The sequence below is a fragment of the Macrobrachium nipponense genome, chromosome 31 (assembly GCF_015104395.2).
Source record: "Macrobrachium nipponense isolate FS-2020 chromosome 31, ASM1510439v2, whole genome shotgun sequence".
Classification (NCBI taxonomy): domain Eukaryota; kingdom Metazoa; phylum Arthropoda; class Malacostraca; order Decapoda; family Palaemonidae; genus Macrobrachium; species Macrobrachium nipponense.
Genome location: NC_061093.1, coordinates 43,453,954 through 43,481,207, shown reverse-complemented (window position 1 = coordinate 43,481,207; position 27,254 = coordinate 43,453,954). Strand labels below are relative to the sequence as shown.

The window sequence follows — 27,254 nt, the reverse complement described above, 5'->3', positions numbered from 1 at the left end:
AATAATCGGCACTTATCCACCAAATAGCTGAGGTAGCATAAAAGATAGTAATCATAATACTGGTAATAACAGTAGTAATATTGGTGAGAAAAAAAAATGTATTGAGAGTTATAACAGTTAGTGCACAGATTATATAACTTAAATTTCATCTATATACCTTGGGTGGTTACAGTAGTCAGGTCCAGAGAGCTAAATACGAAAATTGAATGTGAAAAAAACTTTAACTTGATAGTATTCACAGTAATAATGAAAAAAGTAAAATATCAGCAATAAATATGATAATAATGACAGAATCTGCAGAAGACATCTTGCCAATACAGAGATTAAGGTTCTTTGCAGCCTGCCTTCGGCCCTTAGCGGCAACCTCTTTCGTTCCTTTTACTGTACCTCCTTTCATATTCTCTTTCTTCCATCTTACTTGCCACCCTCTCCAAACAATTGTTTCAGGGTAACTACGAAGTTTTCCTCCTGTTGCTCCTTTTCAGCCTTTTACTGACAATTTCCCTTTCAGCGCTGAATGACCTCATAGGTCTCAGTGCTTTGCCTTTGGCCTAAATTCTCTATGCAGTTCAATTCTAAGGCCCAACGAAAGCTGAAAGCAGTTCTTGCGTGGAGCAATGTTGTTTTTATTGAACTTTTTAGAATGAATGGTTATCTTAGGAACATTGTTCTCAGCCTGTGGAGAAAAGAGAAAATTCTTTAAGCGGCTGTTTGTTACTACGAAACTTTCACACTTCCCATTTAACCTCCAGCTAAAACACACATATGATGTATATTATATGTTTGCATATGCATGTCTGCGTATGCATATAAGTGTAGTATATTATATGTATAATATATATATGTGTAATTTATGCATATATATATGTATGTATTTGTGTCTGTATGTATGTATGTATGTGTCTACAATTTGGAAGCATGCTAATCGGGTAGATGACCTTTCGCTTCTAGGACAAGATTGTGGTCACGATATGAATAATATTTAGGAAACATTTAACGACTGTGTGTTATAAATTCCCAGATTTTCTCTTTGGAGTCTGAAAGACTTCAGAAATATCCTCACGTCATATTTCCACTTAAGTGACCACAAGAAGTTGTGAAATGTAATGTAATGTTAAACAGTGATAAGACTACTGCTATCACAAGCTCTCGAATCTCGAGAGGTTGTTGCTGGCAATAAGATGACTTCTTTTTTTTATCGTCGTTTGTTGTTGTATTTGGTTCGTCTTGCAATGCCCAAAGAGGCTTCTCCGCAATGAGTAATATTGCACGAAAAAATGCAGCGATGTAAATGTGCATTTCATTTGCATTTCATTTCTGAATTCACAATTATTATGGATAGAAGTTCGAGTTCATTCCTCTATAACGTTCTATGTAAAACCCGCCAAGCCACCACATTCCAATTTTGCTGAATGAAGTCTGGTATCCAGATATTACCCATTTCGGTATCCATCACTCTCCTTGAACCGTCAGGCTTTGGAATTCTTGCCATCATCTCTTACTTCTAGATGCATGAAACTTTTACCTTTATAAAGAAGGGGTGGCCCGTCGTCGTTCCCTCTCCTTCTATTCCGCCTTTTACGCTTTTTGCCATTTAACCAGGGCACTAAGATACCCATTCCGACAGCATCCGAAAAAAATGACATGGTTTTTTAAATGAATGCAGTCTGATGATTAATATAATCCGAAATTTAAAAGCGTTCTTATACTTGGGTGCGTTTTAGTATATTGTAGAATGCAAAACTAAAGGCTTTGTATTATAGTACGCCAACGTCTTAATTCTTGCTTACATTAATAATAATAATAATAATAATAAAATAACTAATAATAATTAATAATAATAATAACTAATTTATTATTATTTTCTGGGGCGGGGGGTCTATCACAGTCCTCCAATTCGATTGGGTGGTATTTATCGTGTGGGGTTCCGGGTTGCATCCTGCCTCCTTAGGAGCCCATCACTTTTCTTACTATGTGCGCCGTTTCTAGGATCACACTCTTCTGCATGAGTCCTGGAGCTACTTCAGGCTCTAGTTTTTCTAGATTCCTTTTCAGGTAGCTTGGGATCGTGCCTAGTGTTCCTACGATTATGGGTACAATTTCCACTGGCATATTCCATATCCTTCTTATTTCTATTTTCAGGTCTTGATACTTATCCATTTTTTCCCTCTCTTTCTCTTCAACTCTGGTGTCCCATGGTATTGCGACATCAATGAGTGATACGTTCTTCTTGATTTTGTCAATCAACGTCACGTCTGGTCTATTTGCATGTATCACCCTGTCTGGTCTGATACCATAGTCCCAGAGGATCTTTGCCAGATAGTTTTCTATCACTCCTTCAGGTTGGTGCTCGTACCACTTATTACTGTAAGGTAACTGATGTTTCTTAAAACAGACTCCAGTGGAGGTTCTTTTGCCACTGAATCATGCCTCTTTTTGTACTGGTTCTGTGCAAGTGCCGGACATTCGCTTGCTATGTGGTTTATGGTTTCATTTTTCGTATTGCACTTCTTACATATGGGAGAGATGTTATTTCCATCTATCGTTCTTTGAACATATCTGGTTCTTAGGGCCTGATCTTGTGCCGCTGTTATCATTCCTTCAGTTTCCTTCTTGAGCTCTCCCCTCTGCAGCCATTGCCATGTGTCATCGCTGGCTAGTTCTTTAGTCTGTCTCATGTATTGTCCGTGCATTGGTTTGTTGTGCCAATTTATTATTATTATTATTATTATTATTATTATTATTATTATTATTATTATTATTATTATTATTATTATTATTATTATCATTCTCTAGACTAATTGCTGCATTAACCTTATCTGGTAAAACGGCAGTTGTTGATAGAACTAGAATTCCTCCTACCAGAACTCGCCTTTGTCAAGTAAGGCGTATTTTCACAAAATACACTTCTGGTCCTGTGTTTCAATCATACTATATGTTGAATCCTTCATTTATGGGGATCTTTCTTCTTAGTTTTGTTCAGCATCCAACATATGCTATGTGTTAGCCTAAATAACTAAATAACCTGGCACCGAACACCAAATTCAAAATGGATTCGGAAAGAGGATAACAGTACTCCTTCCCTGTATGTTTTCGAGCGCTTTTGCGGGCCTGGAGTTAAATATAGGACGACTACGAAGCTTTCTAGTTTCTGCTCTTGACCTATCATCAGAGATATATATTATATATATATCTATATATATATATATATATATATTATATATAATTATTATATAATATATATATGTGTGTGTGTGTGTGTGTGTGTGTGTGTGTGTGTGTGTGTGTGTAATCTTCTTGAAAAACTTTCTTGAGAATGTGCAAGTGAAATTTTCATTTGCTCACCATGACATTAAAAATTCAGATGAACGCTTCCTCCCCAGAGAGCATTTTGAGGCTTTGGTTCTTTCAGGGCAACATTTCGGGATAAAGCTTCCAAGTTTGTATCTATTATCCTCCAGTTCATGTTCGTGATTTTGCTTACCTGGGAGAAGAGCAGTACATTTCATTATGTGATTCCGATCGATTATTGCTCTGTCTGCTTCCTTATCTTACTTGCATATGCTCTTGTTGCAAATTACCAGTTTTCCTGAAGACTTTGGCGCATAAAAAGCAGTTACTTTATTTTGTTTGCTTTTAATGTTTTTTTCTCGTTTTTGAAGATGTCGCAAATAAATCTGAATTAAGTAAAAAATAATGGAGAGGGCATAGCAATAGACGAGTTGTGTTGGGCCACTGATGTTTTGTTTTTAGCAGCACGGATATGAAATGTGAAAGTGACTCAAGGAAAAATTGTAAAGTAATACTTTTAAAATGAGTGAGGTTTTCATATCCAATTTTTACTCTGCTATGGCAATGCTGGGACCTTTCCTTTAAATTATCATTTGAAGGTTGTTATTCCATTTGTTTGTGTGACAGTTGCAAGAACAAGTGAACTCTCGAAGTGTTCTTAATTATTATAATAAAGAATAGACCGAAACGCTTATCACGTTGCTCTTTAATGCTGCTGAAAAGATCCGCTTTAGTCGGACAAATTGAAATCCTGTTAAATGAGAAACTGTGATTTTAGTTTTCGTCAACAGGGTCAGAAATAACATCCTATGACCCCTGACCTAATGGAACTCGAGACTCGCGTGATCACCACATGAAAGATGTTTTTGCAGTTTGATGTTATCAGGTGGAGGATGTTGTTATAATATCGCTTTTCGTTGATGATCCTTCAGTGAAGGTCCGGGCGCCATTACGCACACATGCACGAGTATTTAAGGACGGGATTCTTCGTATGGATGAATTTGATGAATGAACTCTGACAAGAAATAGAACATGGGGTGATGCAAAGGCAACTTTGTGATGGAGGAAAAGAAACAGTTTACGGAAAGAAGAGACAAGTTCTTGGAAAGTTGTTCACTATTATTATTATTATTATTATTATTATTATTATGTTATTATTACGAGCTTGATGTCGTGCGATACGCTGCGCTGGAACCCGGCGCTGCCCGTCATGTCTCCCCTACCCCCTCCCGATCATCTACTTATCACCTACTTACCCCCTGGGTGGACAAACAGGTTTGCAGCAGGAGGTGGGTGTGTCATGTTTCCCCTACCTACCCTGCCATCACCTTGGGCGTACAAACAGGTTTGCAAACAAGAAAGACCCATATATTTGTGCATTTTTATTTAGGTTGATTTTTTTATCTGTTTTCAGACTCTTGCTATTGTTATTATTATTATTACCTGAAGAGCATCAAGGTTGACTTATTTTGTGGAGTTTTATAACTGGGGATCCTGTGGGAAATGATTTGATGTTTAAAAGATTTTACCATAATTTTCGATCGATGATTTCAATTTAATTATTATTACGGCCGTTGCTCAGACAGTTAGAGTTGCTGTAATCTGTTTTCTATTACGCGTGAAATCAACGTAGGCCAAACGTCTGTTTGGGATTGTTATTTGCAAGTCGTTTGATGTGTTATGGACAGTTACCGGGTGTGATTATTTCATGTGTAATTAATCGAGTAAGTATTGGTGGGATTCACATTAAGCTATATCAGTACTCTCTCTCTCTCTCTCTCTCTCTCTCTCTCTCTCTCTCTCTCTCTCCAAAGAGATAGGAGTGAGTGAATGATGTAGGCTGATTAAGAGCATGGTTACGAGAGAGAGAGAGAGAGAGAGAGAGAGAATGTCTAAGCAACATCGCTCAGTCGGACTAGCAACGATCGGTGACTCCGATGTGGTTAACCAAAGGTCAAACTGAAGACCACAGAGTACCGGGGAAAATGCGGTTGGTGCCCCTCGCTATGATGGCAATCCTTTTTGGCACTTCGTCATGAAAGAAGTAAAGAAGGCGTGATCCGACATCCAGCTTGCAAGATTTTTTTCCCATCACGCATAAGTTGCAAACATTATATTCCTAAATTAACGCGAAGTGGTCTTCGTAATTAACACTCGTAATTAGTACTACTCATACTAACAACAAGATCGAATAAAAAGGACACAAATTAAACATATATTCTCAGTTATAAGTGGAAACACAACATAATCGAACAGAAATATAGCCTCTAAATTCAGTACAGCAATTAAATTAAAACTTGCTAAAATCTACGGCCAAATCCGTCATTGTTTCACCAACGAAAATTTAAATAAATACTGTAAATTTGATTAAAAATAATTTGTCTATGCTGTTTAACATGTGCATGATTGATTTTTTTTTTTTTTTACATTTTCATCGTAATAAATAATCATAAATATCCTACACTAAAATTCCTGTATACTTTAACTCAATGCGAAACACCTTTTCCAAACCTTTTTAGGTTGTCCTACCCCCACTCCTTCCCCAACAAGAACAACAGTAAGCGCAACAACAAGGAGTAGTAGTTTGTAGGCTTACTCCCGAGTAAGCGAAAATATGACTACTGTTTGGTATTGAAAAATCCATGTCCTACGTTTCATGAACATTTAAAGGTTGTTGATAACCTGCAAAGGCCATTATCTCCATTTCCTTAGATTTTTATTTTATTTCACAACCAAAAAAAAATGGTATTGAAAAATCCATGTCCTACGGTTCATGAACATTTAAAGGTTTTTGATAACCTGCAATTATCTCCATTTCCTTAAATTTTTGTTTTATTTCACAACTTAAAAAAAATGTTTCAATAATCTGAAAAAATATTTTAAAAATCTTATCCCTGTCGTAGTCAAGATTCAAGTCATGCAATCAATCTTCAGAACCCAACGCCCCCCCACCACCCAACTTTTTTTTTTTTTTTTTTTTTTTTTTTTTTTACCTCGGTGACCTCGAGTTCGATTCTCGGGCATTCCACTGAGGGATTAGAGATGTGTATTTCTGGTGATAGTAGTTCACTCTCGACGTGGTTCGGAAGTCACGTAAAGCCGTTGGTGCCGTTGCTGAATAACCACTGGTTCCATACAACGTAACAACACCATACAAACAAACTTTTTTTTTTCACGGGTTTTAAAGATACAGTAAGTAATAAAGTTTCATTTTAAGATAAAAAAACAAACATTCATATTCGTTTGTAGACTTTCATAGTGTCTGGTGTATTCTGGCCAAAATTGATTAGTGATATAAGCAGACAGTAGGAATAATTGCTTTGATCACGGGACGAGACAAGGCTTTCCTGGTAGAAAACATTCTTAATTTTAGTACATGTCATTAGCGAATTTTATCATTAAAGATGTAGTAATATATCGATTACCCCCTTTCTTTCTTTTAGTACTGAATCCAACCTGCAACCTACAATTATTTAGTACAGATAAGCCAGCGATAAAGTCGCTGGTATCTTTAGCTTATCTGATCTTAAAGATATAAGTTTCAATTTCTCTTAACGGCAATAGATTATAGAGGAAGATTGAGACTTCTCTTAACGGCAATAGATTATAGAGGAAGATTCAGAATTCTCTTAACTGCAATAGATTATAGAGGAAGATTCCGACTTCTCTTAACGGCAATAGATTATAGAGGAGGATTCAGAATTCTCTTAACGGCAATAGATTATAGAGGAAGATTCCGACTTCTCTTAACTGCAATAGATTATAGAGGAGGATTGAGACTTCTCTTAACTGCAATAGATTATAGAGAGATTCAGATTCTCTTAACGGCAACAGATATAGAGGAAGATTCCGACTTTCTTAACGCAATAGATTATAGAGGAATTCCGATTTCTCTTAACGCCAATAGATTATAGAAGAAGTTGACTTCTCTTAACTGGCAATAGATTATTAGAGGAAGAATTCCGACTTCAAATCTTAACGGCATAGATTATAGAGGAAGGATTCCGAATTCTCTTAACTGGCAATAGATTATAGAAGAAGATTGAGACTTCTCTGCTTAACGGAATAGATTATAGAGGAAGATTCAGAATTCTCTTAACTGCAATAGATTATAGAGGAAGATTCAGACTTCTCTTAACTGCAATAGATTATAGAGGAAGATTCAGAATTCTCTTAACTGCAATAGATTATAGAGAAGATCAGCTTCTCTAACTGCAATAGATATAGAGGAGATTCCGCTCTTAACGGCAATAGATTATAGAGGAAGATTACGACTTCTCTTAACGGCAATAGATTAAGAGGAAGGGATTGTCAGTTCTAATTAAACCGTCCAATAGATTATAGAAGAAGATCAGAATTCTCTTAACTGCAATAGATTTATAGAGAAGATTGACTTCTCTAACGGCAGATTATAGAGGAAGATTCGATTCTCTTAACGCAATAGACTTATAGGAGAAGATTCCGACTCCTTAACTGCAAGATAGAGAGATTCAGAATCTCTTAACTGCAATAGATTATAGAGGAAGATTCAGAATTCTCTTAACTGCAATAGATTATAGAGGAGATTGAGACTTCTCTTAACTGCAATAGATTATAGAGGAAGATTCAGAATTCTCTTAACTGCAATAGATTATAGAGGAAGATTACCTTCTCTTAACGGCCAGATTATTAGCGAAGATTCCGACTTCTCTTAATGGCCAAAAGATTATAGAGGAAGATCAGAATTCTCTTAACTGCAATAGATAATAGAGGAAGATTCGATTCTCTTAACGGCAATAGATTATAGGGAGGGAAGATTCAGAATTAATTTCTCTTAACGGCAATAGATTATTAGAGGAAAGATCGACTTCTCTTAACGGACGGAACAAAAAGATATAGAGGAAGATTCAGAATTCTCTTAACTGCAATAGATTTATAGAGGAGATTCAGACTTCTCTTAACGCAATAGATTATAGAGGAAAGACAGAATTCTCTTAACTGCAATTAGAGGATATAGAAGAAGATCGATTCTCTTAACGGCAATAGATTATAGAGGACGATCAGAATCTCTTAACTGCAATAGATATAAAAGAGATTGAGACTTTCTTAAACGCAATAGATTATAGAGGAGATTCCCGACTTCTCTTAACGGCAAATAGATTATAGCAGAGGGATTGAGACTTCTCTTAACGGCAATAGAAAATTATAAAGAGAGGAGATTCCGACTTCTCTTAACTGCAATAGATTATAGAGTAGGATTGAGACTTCTCTTAACTGCAATAGATTATAGAGGAGGATTCAGAATTCTCTTAACTGCAATAGATTATAGAGGAAGATTCAGAATTCTCTTAACTGCAATAGATTATAGAGGAAGATTCAGAATTCTCTTAACTGCAATAGATTATAGAGGAGGATTGAGACTTCTCTTAACTGCAATAGATTATAGAGGAGATTTGGACTTTTGAATTCTCTTCCAACTGCAATATTAGATTCTAGAGGGAGGAAATTGAGACTCTCTTACGGCAATAGCATAGAGGAGATTCCGGACTCATTACGCAGGGGATTATAGAGGAGACAGAATTCTCTTAACTGCAATAGATTATAGAGGAGGATTCGACTTCTCTAACGCAATAGATTTATGAGGAAGGATAGATTCTCTTAACGGCAATAGATATAGAGGAGGGGATTGACTTTCTCTTACCCCCCCCCCCCCGCAAAAATTATAGAGGAAGATTCAGAATTCTCTTAACTGCAATAGATTATAGAGGAGGATTCAGACTTCTCTTAACTGCAATAGATTATAGAGGAGGATTCAGAATTCTCTTAACTGCAATAGATTATAGAGGAAGGATTGGACTTTCTTTTAACGCAATAGATTATAAGAGGGAGGATTTCAGAACTTCCTTAACTGCAATAGGATTATAAAAGCAGGATTGAGGATTCGCTTAACCGCAATAGATTATAGAGGAGGATTGAGACTTCTCTTAACAGTAATAGATTATAGAGGAGGATTGAGACTTCTCTTAACGGCAATAGATTATAGAGGAGGATTCAGACTTCTCTTAACGGCAATTAGATTATAGAAGGAGGATTCCAGATTCTTCTAAGCAATAAAGGATTGATAGAGGAAGATTCGAATTCCTTCTTTAACTCAATAGATTATGAGGAAGATTCAAAATTCTCTTAACTGCATAGATTATAGAGGAGATTGAGACTACTCTTAACTGCAAATAGATTATAGAGGAGGATTGAAGACTTCTCTTAAAATTGCAGTAGATTATAGAGGAGGATGAAGACTTCCTTACTGCAGTAGATTATAGAGGATGATTGAACTTCTCTTTAACTGCAGTAGATTATAGAGGAGGATTGGATTTGGACTTCTCTTAACTGGCAATAGATTATAGAGGAAGGATCGGACTTCCTCTTAACGGCAATAGATTATGAGGGAGGAATAGACTTCTCTTAACTGCATAGATTGGTAGATTCGGAAGGATTGAGACTTTTCTCTAACTGCAATAGATTATAGAGGAGGATTGAGACTTCTCTTAATGGCAAATAGATTTAGAGGAGGATTGACTTCTCTTAACTGCAATAGATTATAGAGGAGGATTCGGCACTTCTCTTAACTGCAATAGATTATAGGGAGGATTCGACTTCTCTTTAAACTGCAATAGATAGAGGAAGGATTAGACTTCTCTTTAACTGCAATAAAGATTATAGAGGAGGATTTGGACTCTCTTAACTGCAATAGATTATAGACGAGGAATGAGACTTCTCTTAAAACTGCAATAGATTTATAGAGGGGATTGAGACTTCTCTTCAACTGCCAAATAGATTATAAGGAGATTCGGAACTTCTCTTAACGGCAATAGATTATAGAGGAGGATTGAGACTTCTCTTAACAGCAATAGATTATAGAGGAGGATTGGGACTTCTCTTTAACTGCATAGATTATAGAGGAGGAATTGAGACTTCTCTTAACTGCAATAATTAATAAGGAGGATTTGGCTTCTCTTGTAACTGATAGATTTATAGAGGGGAGAAATTTCTTCTCTTAACTGCAATAATTTATAGAGGAGGATTTGGACTTCTCTTAACTGCACTAGATTATAGAGGAGGATTTGAACTTCTCTTACTGGCAAATAGATTTATAGAGAGGAGGATTTGGACTTCTCTTAACTGCGTAGATTATAGAGGAGGATTCAGACTTCCTATTAACTGCAATAGATTATAGAGAGGAATGAGACTTCTCTTAACTGCAATAGATTATAGAGGAGGATTCGGACTTCTCTTAAAACTACGCAATAGAATTATAGAGGAGGAATGAGCTTCTTCTTAACTGCAATAGATTAAAAAAAAAAAAAAAAAAAAAAAAAAAAATAGAGGAGGCATGAATTACTTCTTCTTACTGCAATAGATATAGAGGAGGATTTTGGCTTTCTCTTAACTGCAATAGATTTATAGAGGAGGAATGAGACTTCTCTTAACTGCAATAGATTATAGAGGAGGCATGAGACTTCTCTTAACGGCAATGCTTATAGAGCGGATTCCGGGACTTCCTCTTAACGCAATAGATTTATAGAGGAGGAAATGAGACTTCTCTTACTGCAATAGATTATAGAGGAGGATTCGGACTTCTCTTAACTGCAATAGATTAGAAGGAGGATGAGACTTTCTCTTAACCTGCAATAGATTATAGAGGAGGAAGAGACTTCTCTTAACTGCAATAAGATTAGAGAAGGAGGATTCGGACGTCTTCCTTGACTGCCATAGAGGTTATAAGAGGGAGGATTCAGACTTCTCTTAACTGCAATAGATTATAGAGGAGGATTTCCGGACGTCTCTTAACTGCAATAGATTATAGGAGGGGAATGAGACTCCTCTTTAAAAAAAGACTTGCAATAGATTATAGAGGGGAGGTTTGGACTTCTCTTAACTGCAATAATTATAGAGGTTGGAAATGAGACTTCTTCTTCTTAACTGCAAATAGATTATAGCAGGAGGATCGGACGTTCTCTTTCTTAAACGGCAATAGATTTATAGAGGAGAGGATTTGGGACTTCTCTTAACTGCAATAGATTATTAGGATGATTCAGACGTCTCTTAACTGCAATAGATTATAGAGGAGGGATTCGGCGACGAAACTAACTGGCAATAGATTCTAAGGAGGAATGAGACTTTCTGCAATAAACTGCAAATAGAATAGAGGGAGGATTCAGACGTCTCTTAACTGCAATAGATTATAGAGGAGGAATGAGACTTCTCTTACTGCAATAGATTATGAGGAGATTCAGACGTCTCTTAACCTGCAATAGATTTATAGAGGAGGAAATGAGCCAACTTTTTTTTTTCTCTTACTGCAATAGTTATAGAGGAGGATTCGACGACGTCTCTTAAACTGCAATAGATTATAAGAGGAGGATTTGGACGTCCCTCTTCTTTAAGCAATAGATAGAGTAGGATCGACTTCTCTTAACTGCAATAGATTAATAGAGGAGGATTCGGACGTCTCTTAACTGCATAGATTATAGAGGAGGATTCAGACGTCTCTTAACTGCAATAGATTATAGAGGAGGATTCTGACGTCTCTTAACTGCAATAGATTATAGAGGAGGAATGAGACTTCTCTTAACTGCAAAAAAAAATTTTTTAAAAGGAATTTTATAAGAGGAGGAATGAGACTTCTCTTAACGCAATAGATTATAGGAGGGGATTCAAGACGTCTCTTAACTGCAATAGATTATAGAGGAGGAAATGACTTCTCTTAACTGCAATAGATTATAGAGAGGATCGACGTCTCTTAAACCTGCAATAGATTATAGAGGAGGATTCAGACGTTCTCGTAATGCAAAGATTATAGAGGAGGATAGGACGTTCTCTTAAAACTGCAAGAGATTATTTAAGAGGAGGATTCGGGCGTCTCTTAACTGCAATAGATTATTGAGGAGGAATGAGATTCTCTTAACTGCAAAGATTATAGGAGGATTCAGACGTCTCTTAACTGCAATGATTAGAGGAGGAATGAGACCTTCTCTTAACTGCAATAGATTATAGAGGAGGATTCGACGTCTCTTAACTGCAATAGATTATAGAGGAGGAATTGAGGACTTCTCTTAAACGCAATAGATTATAGAGGAGGCTTCGGACCGTCTCTTAACTGCAATAAGATTATAAGGGGAAATGAGACTTCTCTTAAGCAATAATTATAGAGGGGGAATGAGACTTCTCTTAACTGCAATAGATTATAGAGGAGGATCAGACGTTCTTTAACTGCAATAGCATTTATAGAGGAGGATTCGGACTCTCTTAACTGCAATAGATTATAGAGGAGGAATTCGGACGTCTCTTAACGCAATAGATTTATAGAGGAGGAATTGAGACTTCTCTTTAACTGCAATAGATTTAGAGGCAGGGATTCGGGACGGTCTCTTAACTGCAATAGAATTATGAGGAGGATTTGGACTTCTCTTAACTGCAATAGATTATAGAGGAGGATTGAGACTTCCCTTAACGGCAATAGATTATAGAGGAGGATTCAGACTTCTCTTAACTTGCAATAGATTATAGGGGAGGATTTGGGACTTCTAATAACTGCAATAGTTATAGAGGAGGATTCAGACTTCTCTTAGCTTGCCAATAGATTATAGAGGAGGATTCGGACGTCCTCTCTAACGCAATAGATTATAGAGGAGGAATGAGACTTCTCTTAAAGGCAATGATTATAGAGGGAGGATTAGAGTCTCTTAACTGCATAGATTATAGAGGAGGAATGAGACTTCTCTTAACTGCAATAGATTATAGAGGAAGATTCAGAATTCTCTTAAACGGCAAAGATTATAGAGGAGGATTCAGGCTTTCTCTTAACGCAATAGATTATAGAGGAAGATTCCGACTTCTCTTAACGGGCAATAGTTATAGAGGAAGATTACGAATTCTCATTAACGGAAATAGGTTTATAGAGGAGATTTTCGAATTCTCTTTTTAACTGCAATCAGATTATAGAAGAAGATTGAGAATTCTCTTAACGGCAAGAGATTATAGAGGAAGATTCCGACTTCTCTTAACGGCAAAGATTATAGAGGAAGATTCCGAACTTCTCTTAACGGCAACTAGATTATAGAGGAAAGATTCCGACTTCTTTAAAATGCAATAGATTATAGAGGAAGATTCAGAATTCTCTTAACTTGCACTTAGATTATAGGGAAGATTAGCATTCTCTTAACTGCAATAGATTATAAGAGGAAGATTGAGAACTTCCTTAACTGCAATAGATTATAGAGGAAGATTCAGATTCTCTTAAATGCACATAGATTATAGAGGAAGATTGCACTTCTCTTAATACGGCAATATATTATAGGGAAGATTCGACGTCTCTTAATGGCAAAATATTATAGAGGAAGATTCAGATTCTCTAACTGCAATATATTAATAGAGGAAGTCCGACTTCTCTTAACGGCAATAGATTATAGAGAAAGATTCAGAATTCTCTTACGCAATAATTATAGAGGAAGATTCCGACTTCTCTTCACGGCAAAAGATTATAGAGGCAGATTCCAGATTCTCTTAACTGCAATAGATTATAGAGGAAGATTCCGACTTCTCTTAACGGCAATAGATTATAGAGGAAAGATTCAGATTCTCTTACTGTGCAATAGAATTATAGAAGAAATTCCGACTTCTCTTACGGCAATAGATTTATAGAGGAAGATTCAGAATTCTCCTAACTGCAATGATTAATAGAAAGAAGATTGAGACTATCTCTTAACTGCAATAGATTATAGAGGAAGATTCCGACTTCTCTTATTAAAACGGCAATAGATTATCAGCCAGAAGATTGAGACTCTCCTTAAATCGGCAATAGATTATAGAGGAAGATTTCCGAATTCTCTTAACGGCAATAGATTATTAGAGGAGATGAGACATTCTCTTAACGGCAAATTATAAAAGGGGAGGAGGATTCAGAATTCTCTTAAAGGCAATAGATATATAGAGGTATATTTCAGAATTCTCTTAACTGCAATAGATTATAGAGGAGATTCAGAATTTCTCTTAACTGCATAGATTATAGAGGAGGATTGAGACTTCTCTTAACGCAAATAATTATAGAAGTAGGATTGAGACTTCTCTTAACTGCAGTAGATTATAGAGGAGGATTGAGACTTCTCTTAACTGCAGTCGATTATAGAGGAGGATTGGACTATCTCTAACTGCAGTAGATTATAGAGGAGGCTTGAACTTCTCTTAACTGCAAAGATATAGAGGAGGGATTCCGGACTTCTTCTAACGGCAAATAGATTATAGAGGAGGAATGAGACTTCTCTTAATGCAATAGGTTATAGATGAAGAATTGAGACTTCTCTTAACTGCAATAGATTATAGAGGAAGGATTTGAGACTTCTCTTAACTGCAATAGATTATAGAGGAGGATTGGAAGACTTCTCTAACTCCCCAAAAAAATAGATTATAGAGGAGGATTCGGAACTTTCCTCTTTAACTGGCAATAGATTATAGAGGAGATTCGGAACTTCTCTAACTGCATAGATTATAGAGGAGATTGAGACTTCTCTTACTTGCAATATGATTATATAAGGGAGTGAAAAAAAAAAAAAAAATTTGACTTCTCTTGAACGGCAATATATTATAGAGGAGATTCCGACTTCCTCTTAATGGCAAAAGATTATAGAGGAAGATCGAATTCTTCTTAACTGCAATAGATTATAGAGGGAAGATTCGACTTCTTCTTAAACGGCAATAGATTATAGAGGAAGATTCAGAATTCTCTTAACGGCAAGATTATAGAGGAAGATTCCGATTCCTCTTAACGGCAAAAGATCTATAGAGGAAGAAGATTCAGAATCTCTTAACTGCCAATAGTTATAGAGGAAGATTCAGATCCTCTTTAACGTCCCCATAGATTATAGAGGAAGATCAGAATTCTCTTAACTGCAATAGATTATAGAAGAAGATTCCGAATTCTCTTAACGGCAATAGATTATAGAGGAAGATTCAGGGAATTCTCTTACTGCACAATAGATTATTTAGAAAGGAAGAATTGAGAAGTCTCTTAACTGCAATAGATATAGAGGAAGATTCCGAACTGCTCTTAACGGCAATAGATTATTTAGAAGAAAGATTGAGACTTCTCTTAACGGCAATAGATATTAGAGGAAGATTCCGACTTCTCTTAACGGCAATAGATTATTAGAGGAAGATTGAGTACTTATCTTAACGGCCAATAGATTAATTAGAGGAGGATTCAGAATCTCTTGTAAAGGCAATAGGATTATTAGAGGCGAGGATTCAGAATTCTCTTAACTGCAATAGATTATAGAGGAAGAATTCAGAAATTCTCTTAATGACAAGATTATAGGAGGAGGATTGAGGATTCTATTAACTTGCAATAGATTACAAGAGGAGGATTGAGAACTCTCTTAACGCAAGTAGATTATAGAGGAGGGATTGAGGACTTCTCGGTTAACTTGCAGTAGATATAGGGAGGAGGATGAGGACTTCTCTTAAACTGCAAGTAAGATTATTAGAGGAGGATTGAAGCAAGATATACTTCAAACAACGGAGGTACTTACATGACCCCTACCACTTCTCTTAACTGCCAAATAGATTATTAGAGGAGGATTCGGAACTTTCTCTTACCGGCAATAGATTATAGTAGGAGGAATTTGAGGACTTCTCTTAACTGGCCAATAAGATTATAGAGGAAGGATTTGAGGACTTCTTCTAACTTTGCAATGATATCAGAGGAGGATTGAGAACTTCTCTTAATGCAATAAGATTAATAGAGGAGGAATTGAGACTTCTTTAACTGCAATAGATTATAGAGGAGGATTTCGGACTTCTACTTAACTTGCAATAGATTATAGAGGAGGATTTCGGACTTTCTCTTAACTTGCAATAGATTCTAGAGGAGGATTGAGAACTTCTCTTAACGCAAATAGATTATAGAGGAGGATTTGGACTTTATCTTAACTTGCAAAGAATATAGAGGCCGGAATTCGAGACTTATCTTAACTGCAATAGATATCGCTAAGTGACGTTCATTATAGAGGAGGATTGGAGACTTTCTTAAACTGAATAGATTATAGAGGGAGGATTCGGACTTCTCTTAACTGCAATAGATATAGAGGAGGATTTGGACTTCTTTCAACTGCATAGATTATAGAGGAGGATTCGGGACTTCTCTTAACTGCAAGAGATTATAGAGGAGGGGAATTGAGACTTGCCCCTCTTAACCTGCAATAAAGATTATTAGCGGAGGAATTGGACTTCTCTTAATGGAATCAGGATTATAGAGGAGGCATTTGGAATTCTCCTTAACTTGCAATAGATTATAGAGGAGGATTTGGACTTCTCTTAACTGCAATTAGATTATAGGGAGGATTGAAATTCTCTTAACTGCAATAGGATTAATAGAGGAGGATTGGACTCTCTTAACTGCAGTAGATTATAGAGGAGGATTCAGAATTCTCTTAACTGCAATAGATTATGAGGAGAATGAGGGACTTCTCTTAACTGCAATAGATGATAGAGGAGGGATTCGGAACTTCTTCTTAACGCAATAGATTATAGAGGAGAAATGAGAACTTCTCTAACGGCAAATAATATTAATAGAGGAGGCAATGAGACTTCTCTTAACTGCAAATAGGCTTATAGAGGCGGATTTGGACTTCTCTTAACTGCAATAGATTATAGAGGAGGAATGAGACTTCTTCCTTAACTGGGCAATAGATTATAGAGGAGGCATGAGACTTCTCTTAACTGCAATAGATTATAGAGGAGGATTCGGACTCCTTAACTTGCCAATAATTGTAGAGGAGAATGAAGGACTTCTCTTAACTGCAATAGAGTATTAGAGGAGGATTCGGAACTTAATTAATGCATAGATTATAGAGGAGGAATGAGAACTTCTCTTAAACTGCAATAGTTATAGGAGGAGGCAATGAGACTTTCTCTTAACTGCAATAGATTATAGAGGAGGTTTGGAACTTCTCTAACTTGCAATAGATTATAGAGGAGGAAATGAGACTTCTCCTTAACTGCCAATAGATTATTAGAGGAGGATTCAGGACGTCTCTCAACTGGCAAATAGATTAATCGAGGAGGATTCAGAAGTCTTCTCTTAACTGCAATAGATTATAGAGGAGGCATGAGGACTTCTCTTAACTGCAATAGATTATAGAGGAGGATTTGGACTTCTCTTAAACTGCAATAGATTATAGGGAGGAGGAATTGAGGACTTCTCTTAACTGCAATAGATTATAGAGGAGGATTCGGACTTCTCTTAACCTGGCAATAGGATCTAATAGAGGAGGATTGGACTCTTTCACTGCAATAGATTATAGAGGAGGATTCAGACCGTTCTTAACTGCAATAGATTATGAGGGAGGATTCGGACGTAACTCTTAACTGCAATAGCTTATAGAGGAGGATTCGGACGTATCTCTTAACTTGCATAGATTATAGAGGAGGAATGAGACGTCTCTTAAATGCAATAGATTATAGAGGAGGATCGGACGTCTCTAACTGCAATAGATTATAGAGGAGGATTCAGAACGTTCTTAACTGCAATAGATATTATATGAAGGCAGGCAAGGACTTCTCTTAACGGCAATAGATTATAGAGGAGGATTTGGACCTTCTCTTAACTGCCATAATTATAGAGGAGGAATGAGACCTTCTCTTAACTGCAATAGATTATATGAGGAGGATTCGGACGTTCTCTTAACTGCAATAGAGATAGAGGAGGGGAATTTGAGGGACCTTCTCTTAACTGCAATAGATTATAGAGGAGGATTCGGACGTCTTTCTTAACCTGCAAATAGATATAGAGGGGAATTCGGACGTCTCTTAACTTGCATAGATTATAAGGAGGATTCGGACCGAGTCTTAACTGCAATAGATTATTAGGAGGAGGAATTCGGAAGACTTCTCTTAACTGCAATAGATTATTAGAGGAGGAATTCCGGACGTCTCTTAACGGCAATAGGGATTAATAGAGGAGGATTCAGACGTCTTCTTAACTGCAAATAGATTATAGAGGAGGATTCAGACGTTCTCTTAACTGCGAATAGATTTATAGAGGAGGATTCGGACGTCTCTTAACTGCAATAGATTAATGAGGAGGAATGAGACTTCTCTTAACTGCAATAACAGATTATAGAGGAGGATTCGGACGTTACTCTTAACTGCCAATAGATTATAGAGGAGGATTCAGACGTCTCCTTAACTGCAATAGATTAATAGGAGGAGGATTCGGACGTTATCTTGAACTGGCAATAGGATTAGAGCAGTAGGAATGGAAGGACTTCTCTTAAACTGCAATAGATTAATAGAGGAGGAAATTGAGACTTCTCTAACGCAATAGATTATAGAGGAGGATTCGGACGTCTCTTACAACTGCAAATAGATTATAGAGGAAAGGGAACGAGGACTCTCTTAACTGGCAATAATTTAGAGGAGGGTTCGGGGAAAATAAAAAAAACGTTCTCTAACGTGTCCAATAGATTATAGAGGTAGGAATTCAGACGTCTCTTAAACTGCATGATTATAGGGAGGAATTCGACGTCCTCTTAACTTCAATAGATTTAGGAGGAAATGGATTCGACGTTCTCTTAAAACTGCAATAAAGATTTAAGAGGCGGAATGAGGACTTCTCTTCTTCAGGTAGGATTATTACAGGAGGATTCAGAACGTCTACTTAACTGTCGAATAGATTATAGAGGAGTGAATGGAGAACTTCCTCCTTCAACCTGGCCAATAGGATTATAGAGGGGAGGATTTCAGGAGGTCTCTTAAACTGCCAATAGATTATAGAGGAGGAACATGAGACTTCCCTTAACTTCAATAGGAATTCTGGGGAGGAATTCGGACGTCTCTAACTCAATTAGATTTAGAGGAGGAATGAGACTTGCTCTTAACTGCAATAGATTTAATAGAGGAGGATTTGGACTTCTCTTAAACTAAGCAATACGATTATAGAGGAGGATTTCCAGACGTTCTCGTTGAACTTGCAATAGATTATAGAGGAGGATTCGGACGTCTCTTAACTTGCAATAGATTATAAGAGGGAGGATTCGGACGTCTCTTAACTGCAATAGATTATCGAGGAGGAATGAGACTTCTCTTAACTGCCAAATAGATTATTTAGAGGAGGGATTCGGACCGTCTCTTAAACTGCAATAGATTATTAGGAGGCAGGATTTCAGACGTCTCTTCAACTGCAACTAGATTAGAGAGGAGGATTACGGACAGTCTCTTAAACTGCAATAGATTATAGAGGGAGGAATGAGACTTCTTCTTAACTGCAATAGATTATAGAAGGAGGATTTTGGACTTCTCTTAACTGCAATAGATATAGAGGAGGAATGAACACTTCGCTTAACTATTAACTGCAATAGATTATAGAAGGAGGGATTCGGGAACTTCTTCTTTAAAAACTGCAATAGATTATAGAGGAGGATTTTGACTTTGGAGTTCTTCTTAACTGCAATACGATTATAGAGGAGGATTCAAGACGTCTCTTAAACTGCAATAGATTATTAGAGGAGGATTCGGACGTCTTCTTAACTGCCAATAGATTATAGAGGAGGAATGAGACTTCTCTTAACTGCAATAGATTATTTTAGAGGAGGATTCAGGACGTCTTCTTAACTGCAATAGAGTTATAGAGGAGGATAATGAGACTTCTCTTAACTGCCAATAGATTATAAGAGGAGGATTCAGACGTCCTCCTTAACTGCAATAGATTAGTAGAAGGAAGAATGAGGAACTTCTCCTTGAACTGCAATAGATTATTAGAGGGAGGATTCAGACGTCTCTTAACTGCAATAGATTATAGAGGAGGATTGGAGAATTCTCTCAACTGCAACATAGAGGAGGTGAGACTTGGAAAAAAAATGGAGATAAATAATTTCTCAGAAAGAAAATAATTCTGCTCAAGGAAACAAAAGACTGGGACGAATTGCAAAGCGGCAAACGTGGAAAATTCCAGATCAGCAGAGGGTATAGAATTCCATGGCACTGGGATGGAGAGAAAGAAACCGTCATCAAACCGAGCATAGAGGAGGATTGCTGGTCTCCAAATGTGTGCTTTGGAGACCAAGCGGATGGCATTTGGCCCTCATCTCTTTAGCGAAAGGGATGTGTTTCTAGTTGCGGAATTCTCTCAGGATTTCGGTGTTCCTCGATTTGCGCAAACGTCGTTCCATCTTTTTTTTCATTAAAATTATAAGTTTGGTAAAGATATTTGCTTGGCTCTTCACTCGACTTTCCAGGAATTAAAAAAATATTGGGTGTATTTTATTTATAGACTGTGTTGATGTTACCGGTAGGGTAAATCAAATGTCGACGTTTAATTATGCTTGTGTATATGTGCAGCCTCCCCCCTTTTTGGTGACTCACGTCTCTCTCTCTCTCTCTCTCTCTCTCTCTCTCTCTCTCTCTCTCTCTCTCTCTCTCTCCCCGTGCGATTCTGTTTAAAACCAAACTGGTTTTCTGTAAACAGTCGATGTCTTTTGTAGCCTCACATAAAAGGAATAGTAAACATTTGTGCTGCGTTTATCTAATGAGTGGTTTTCTCTTACGCTGTGGACTCCTGCCAGTAAAGGTTGTAAATTTTGTTTATTTTTAAAGTATTTGTGAAAAAAATATATAAAAAAACGTAGTGCTGAATTTCTGCCTTTCTTGGAACGAGATTTTTTGTGAATATGATTAATGAAAATTCAAATGAGATGATACTTTGATAATTTTTTAAGCTCCGCGTTTCCCGCATAATTGGCCTTTAATCAAAATAAATTACCTTGTCTTGGTACAGCGCCACGGTGGCGTGATCGGTATGGTCTTGGCCTGCCACCTCGGTGGCCGCGAGTTCGATTCTCGGCCGTTCCGGTGAGCTGTGTGATATGTGTGTTTCTGGTGATAGAAGTTCACTCTCGACGTGGTTCGGAAGTCACGTAAAGCCGTTGGTGCCGTTGCTGAATAACCACTGGTTCCATGCAACGTAAAAACACCATAAAAACAAACAAACAAACTTGACCTGGCACAAGTAACTTTGGAGCTTCTAATTTCTTAAGGGTTATATCCAAGGGGGTGGTGCCATCAGTGCACCTCACGTGGGGCACTTTAGGCATTACTTACTGGTCTCTGTAGGGTCCCCTCGGCCATTAGCTGCAACTTCTCTCATTTCGTTTACTGTACCTCCGTTCTTATTCTCTTCAATCCGACTTTTTTTTTTCATCCTCTTTAATAGTTGTTTCATAGTGGAACTACGAGGTTTACCTATGGTTACACCTCTTAACCCTTGTTACTCGCATTTCGCTTTAAACGCTGAATGACCTCATAGGTCACAGCGCTTGGTCGTTGGCCCAAGTTTTTTTTTATTCCAATTCCTGACTACAGATTCTGCTTACCATTTAACCATTTGTTAAAGACCGGAATGAACAACGAAAATTCTGGAACCAGAATGAGCTTGGAGAGAATAGATTTTATATATCAGAAACTCTTAGTTGTAACAAAAAGTATATCTTAGTTTAACCAGACCACTGAGCTGATTAACAGCTCTCCCACGGCTGGTCCGAAGGATTAGATATTTTTACGTGGCTAGGAACCAATTGGTCACCTAGCAACGGGACCGACTGGTTATTGTGGGATCCGAACCACACTATATCGAGAAATGAATTTCTATCACCAGAAATAAATTTCTCTGATTCCGCTTTGGCAGAGCCGGGAATCGAACTTAGTTGTAACGTAATGTCAGTCATGGTCAGGGGTATGGGTACCAAAATCAAGGTTATACTTCGCGTGTCGTGCCAGACATGTGGGTTAATGCCGTTTAATTTTGTGTAGCCAGTGGCTTCCTTATCGTTGCTGTACTGAAGGCTTTCGTGATTCTCATGTTCTTATTTAAGCGTCTTCACTAAGGCATCATGATATACCAGAGAGTCGTTGCAAAAACTTTTCCGTTAAGAATGTCGTGTATGGTTGACATTTCTATAAATAACCTTTTGTAATTCATGCGTGTGCAATCAAGTATCTATCAGCGCCTCAGTGGCGTGGTCGGTATGGTCTTGGCCTGTCACCTCGGTGGCCGCGTGTTCGATTCTCGGGCATTCCATTGAGGAGTGAAATATGTGTATTTCTGGTTATGGAAGTACATTCTCGACGTGGTTCGGAAGTCACTTAAAGCCGTTGGTCCCGTTACTGAATAACCAGTGGTTCCATGCAACGTAAAAACACCATACAAACAAACAAGTATCCATCGTTCTCGAGTTTTGTCTCTCTCCTGTGTAAGTTTAAGTCTTTATTTATTCTTTAATTTTATTAGGAATCCTATACACTGTATACTCATTATATTCCACAGTTCTAGTTATTTTGAAATGGAACGCCGTCTTCACTAAGTAGTCTTCTAGATCTCATTAAGAATACAGCATTTTCTGTATTCCCCATTTTCAGGGACTGAAAGAAATTTCGTATTTTTCCCAAAATTGTCTTTCCAGTTTTGGGGAAGTTTCTCTAGTTTTGATGTATTTCTGATGCTCCAAGAGCCTTTTAAGATGACTCGCAGAAACTGTTCTTGTTGAATTAATTGATGTTGCATTTCTACCTTCAAGAACTGGGATTATATTCCATGTGTCTTTAGATTCTTAACACAAGTAGCGTGGCTGGTTTAAGTTTAATTTAATTTTGTCATGAGAAGGACTGCTATTTCGTAGCCGTTTTTATAGCTATACGCCATTAAAAAACAATAGAACTTCATTGATAGTCTCCACTCTGTTCTGATTTTATATATACTCCCACAAAGAGATGCTTTAAGAGTTTAATTTGCAACCACTTGAATTTAGCGAGTGGCACTGTTTGTTTTGAAGGCCAACCAGGATTTGAGTACATCTGATAAAATCACGTGACTCCTCCATTTCTTAAACACTATATATATATATATATATATATATATATATATATATATATATATATATATATATATATATATATGTTTATATATATATATAATGTCTGTGTGTGTTTCTTATATATATACTATGTTGGTCTAATAATGGAGTAAAAGGAAGGTAGGTTCTTGTGTATAAAGGTGGGAATTAGGGAAGCATGTAGGGAATTTTTATTATGCTTTTAGTTAGATGAGATAATTCAGGATAATCACTTCTGATATTTTGGGCGTGTTGTGTTTGCGCCTTTGAGAAGTATAAAAGTGAGGGTGTCGCATTAGTCATTGTTGGTAGAGTGGCTGTTAATAGCTGGCTTGCTATTCAGTTCTTTTTTAAAAGGTTTAGTCCAAGTCTGTTATGTTTGTTGAACAGCACAGAAGGGCAGCTTATATAAGATTCACTAACTCTGTACACACGAACACACAACTAGCATAGTTCAGAGGTAGCTTGCTGAACTCTCAATTGTATGGTTCACTTTAAGGATCTGCCACCCGCCGACCAGTGGGTACGAAGTGCAGCTGGGGTATTTAACTTTTGTTCCTTTTACAAGTGTTTCCGCTAATATAATGATGATCGTTAGTCTTTAACGTTTAGGTACATACTGCCATTGTATTGCAACACGAATATATTTGCCTTGAAAGCGTGTCGCTTTTTTTTGAATAATGATCAGGCTTTACGATTTACTCTTTATGCAGATCTTTTCATTGTCTTATTATTCATGAAACGAATCTGTTTCAACAATGCACTACTTGCAAAGATCAAAGCAGTGATAGACATAGTCCATGAGCCGGCTTTCTTAGTAAAAGGTTGCATGTTATTAAAGAGTATTGTTGGCGTCTTGTAAGTCTGTTTAAATAACCACAAGGGTGGGCGGCGTCTTTCATTGGATAAAATGTCGTCCTTGTGTGTTCTACGAGAATGTCTTGAAAAGTTTTTTTTTTTTTTTTTTTTTTGTACATGTGGGAATTTTAGTACAATGCCTTTTGCTGAATGTCATAATAGTGTTATTTTTGGATGAGACCCTTTTTCTACAGAACAGTTTAGACTTGGCACATAGACGAATCAAGTCTAAACACTGTTGTGTAGAAATAGGGAAGTTAACAATTCCCAATTTCTGACTTACAAAATTTAAAGAACAGTCGGAACTTTGAAGCGTTAACTTCCCCATTCCTACAGAAGTGTTATTTTTGTTAGTTGTGCGATTTTTAATCATTCTTTTCTTGGTCCTTTATAAAACTGATATGTAACTCTGTAAGAAATAAGAATTAGTAAAAGAGGCAAAGCACTGTCGGCCGTGAAGAATTGTTTTAAGAAAAGTTTTTTTTTCACGTATTACCTGTCGACTGACTAATATATTTTCTAATGACATATATATTATAAAACACAAAAAAAACTTACTAGTTAAGTGTTTTGTTGTTATCTGTATAGACTTTTTGACATCTTGTGTAGCACCTGCTTTGAAGAAAAGTCAATCTTTGGGTTTTTATTATTAAAATAAAAATTCAAAGCAGAATTTTCCTGTCGATGAGATTATGCTTTGAAGAAAAGTCAATCTTTGGGTTTTTATTATTAAAATAAAAATTCAAAGCAAAATTTTCCTGTCGATGAGATTATGTCATATCAATTATCTATGCACTATTGCTTTATTTAGATTCTGTCAATCTGTTGTGCTATATAATCTAAAAGACTTTTCACTAGTCAATGAGTTTACAAAATTCTACAAGAATATTTGGATATTAGAATGTTCAAGAAATAGTGTTTGATGCAAATCTTTATATATATATAATATATATATATATATCTATATATATATATATATATATAATATAAAATAAAATATATTTACTATGTTTATATATAAATATATATAGATATAATAATTATATATATATATAACCCAGTATATATATATATATATATATCCTTTATATAGATACATAATATATATATATATATATATTGTAATGTTTGATTTTTCCTTATCTAATGAATCATATAAAGGGGTCTTGTTGCTCCGAATTTGTGGTGCCCTAAATTGCTTACTCATGAAACTCATTTTCTTACTTGTCCATATGTTTATTCACATCATCGTTACATTAAAACTTGTATTGATTGCTCAATCAAATGACTGTTACCATTCAAGTTACTGTTACTACCAATCTTGAAATTATGTGACACTTTTTGATGAATCATAATTTTACTACATGTTTTATTTGTTTTATTTCATTCCAGGGCACTAACCACACGTGTCATCGGACAGTGTAAAATTTCCAAGGTTGGGAAAACCATGAAGCCTTAATATTTGCAACACTGAACAAAGCCGACGATACACGGAAAGGAATGTGTCACTGATAAACGCGCGTCAGCCATGACCATCGCTACCGTGGAGAAAATGCCAACGAACGCACTGAAGGCTCATCAAAATCATTAGCTTACGAGAGCCATGAACCTCAGTATGAGCGCCTCGCCAACCCACCAAGACGACCCGTACTCCTACAGTCCCGAACACGGCTGCTGGGTCCTGAGTAACACCACACACCTCAATGAAACGGAAAACACTTCCACCTACTGCTACTACGGGCTACACGTGATCATCCCCATCGCGACGATCTTGGTGACGGCGATGGTCCTGGCCATCGTCGGGAACTTCATGGTGATCATCACGATAGCACGGCACCGAGGGATGAGGACGAGGACCAACCTCCTCTTGGCTAACTTGGCTGTCGCGGACATTCTCGTGGCCGTGTTGGACATGCCCATCTCTCTCATCACCGTCATCAAGGGGGACTGGATCTTCAGCCACAACTTCTGTGACTTCAATGGCTTTGCAGTTGGGTTGGGATTCATGCTGTCCATACACACTCTCATGTGGATCAGGTGAGCTCTTTGTTTCTCTGCCTGTCTTACGCTCAAAATCGTGTACGTGAGAATATTTATTTATTTATTTGTGTGTATGCAGTGGATTACGTAGGAATGAGTTGAATATAGAATTTAGCCCAAAGGCCAAGCACTGGGACCTAGGGGTCATTCAGCGCAGAAAGGGAAATTGAAGGGAAAGGAGACCTTAAAGATGTAAAGGAAGGGAAACCTCGTAGTTAAGTTGAATATAGAATTTAGGCCAGAGGCCAAGCACTGGGACCTAGGGGTCATTCAGCGCTGAAACTGAAATTGACAGTACAAAAAGGTTTGAAAGGTGGAACAGGAGGAAAACCTTGCATTTGCACCATGTATCAAGTTTTAGGAGAGGGTGGTAAGTAAGAGGAAGAAAGGAAAGAGAATATGAAAGGAGGTACGTTAAAAGGAACGAAAGTGGTTGCTGCTTGGGGCCTAAGGCACGCTGCAAAGAACCTACAGTGCACCGCATGAGGTCCACTACGGGGGATTGCGTAGGTTCTTGAATCTTTATAAATGCCTGTGGAAGCAAGTTTTTTCCCATCCTATCTTTGACCATTATGTCCTCATTACGAAACCATCCCTAACACTGATCCATTTTTTCCTCCTGTGATGACATCTTGATCACTTCTTAAAATCGCTACTTGTCGCGACCATTCTGCTATTGTATACTCGATACAATATTTCGATGCACTGGAACCTAGCGTTTGCAGTTGTGGGGTTCAGGTACCATGTTTTTTGTTAGTGACCTTGTCAGGTACCATGTCTTTTGTTTATGACCTTGTCAGGTACCATGTTTTTGTCATTGACCTTGTCAGGTACCATGTTTTTTGTTAGTGACCTTGTCAGGTACCATGTTTTTGTCATTGACCTTGTCACGTACCATGTTTTTTTGTTAGTGACCTTGTCAGGTACCATGTTTTTGTTAGTGACTTTGTCAGGTACCATGTATTTGTCTTGACCTTGTCAGGTACCATGTTTTTGTCTTGACCTTGTCAGGTACCATGTTATTTGTTAGTGACCTTGTCAGGTACCATGTATTTGTCTTGACCTTGTCAGGTACCATGTTATTTGTTAGTGACCTTGTCAGGTACCATGTATTTGTCTTGACCTTGTCAGGTACCATGTTTTTGTCTT

At 37.1% G+C, this 27,254-nt stretch overlaps 1 protein-coding gene across 1 annotated transcript in view; it reads left to right on the top strand.

The window, feature by feature from the left end:
• Positions 1-27,254, top strand: part of LOC135206927 (uncharacterized) — a 125,935-nt gene that overhangs the window by 10,968 nt on the left and 87,713 nt on the right. The window contains 1 exon segment of the mRNA XM_064238429.1: positions 25,458-26,102. Coding sequence (XP_064094499.1) covers positions 25,669-26,102 — 434 coding nt within the window. The 5' untranslated portion in view covers positions 25,458-25,668.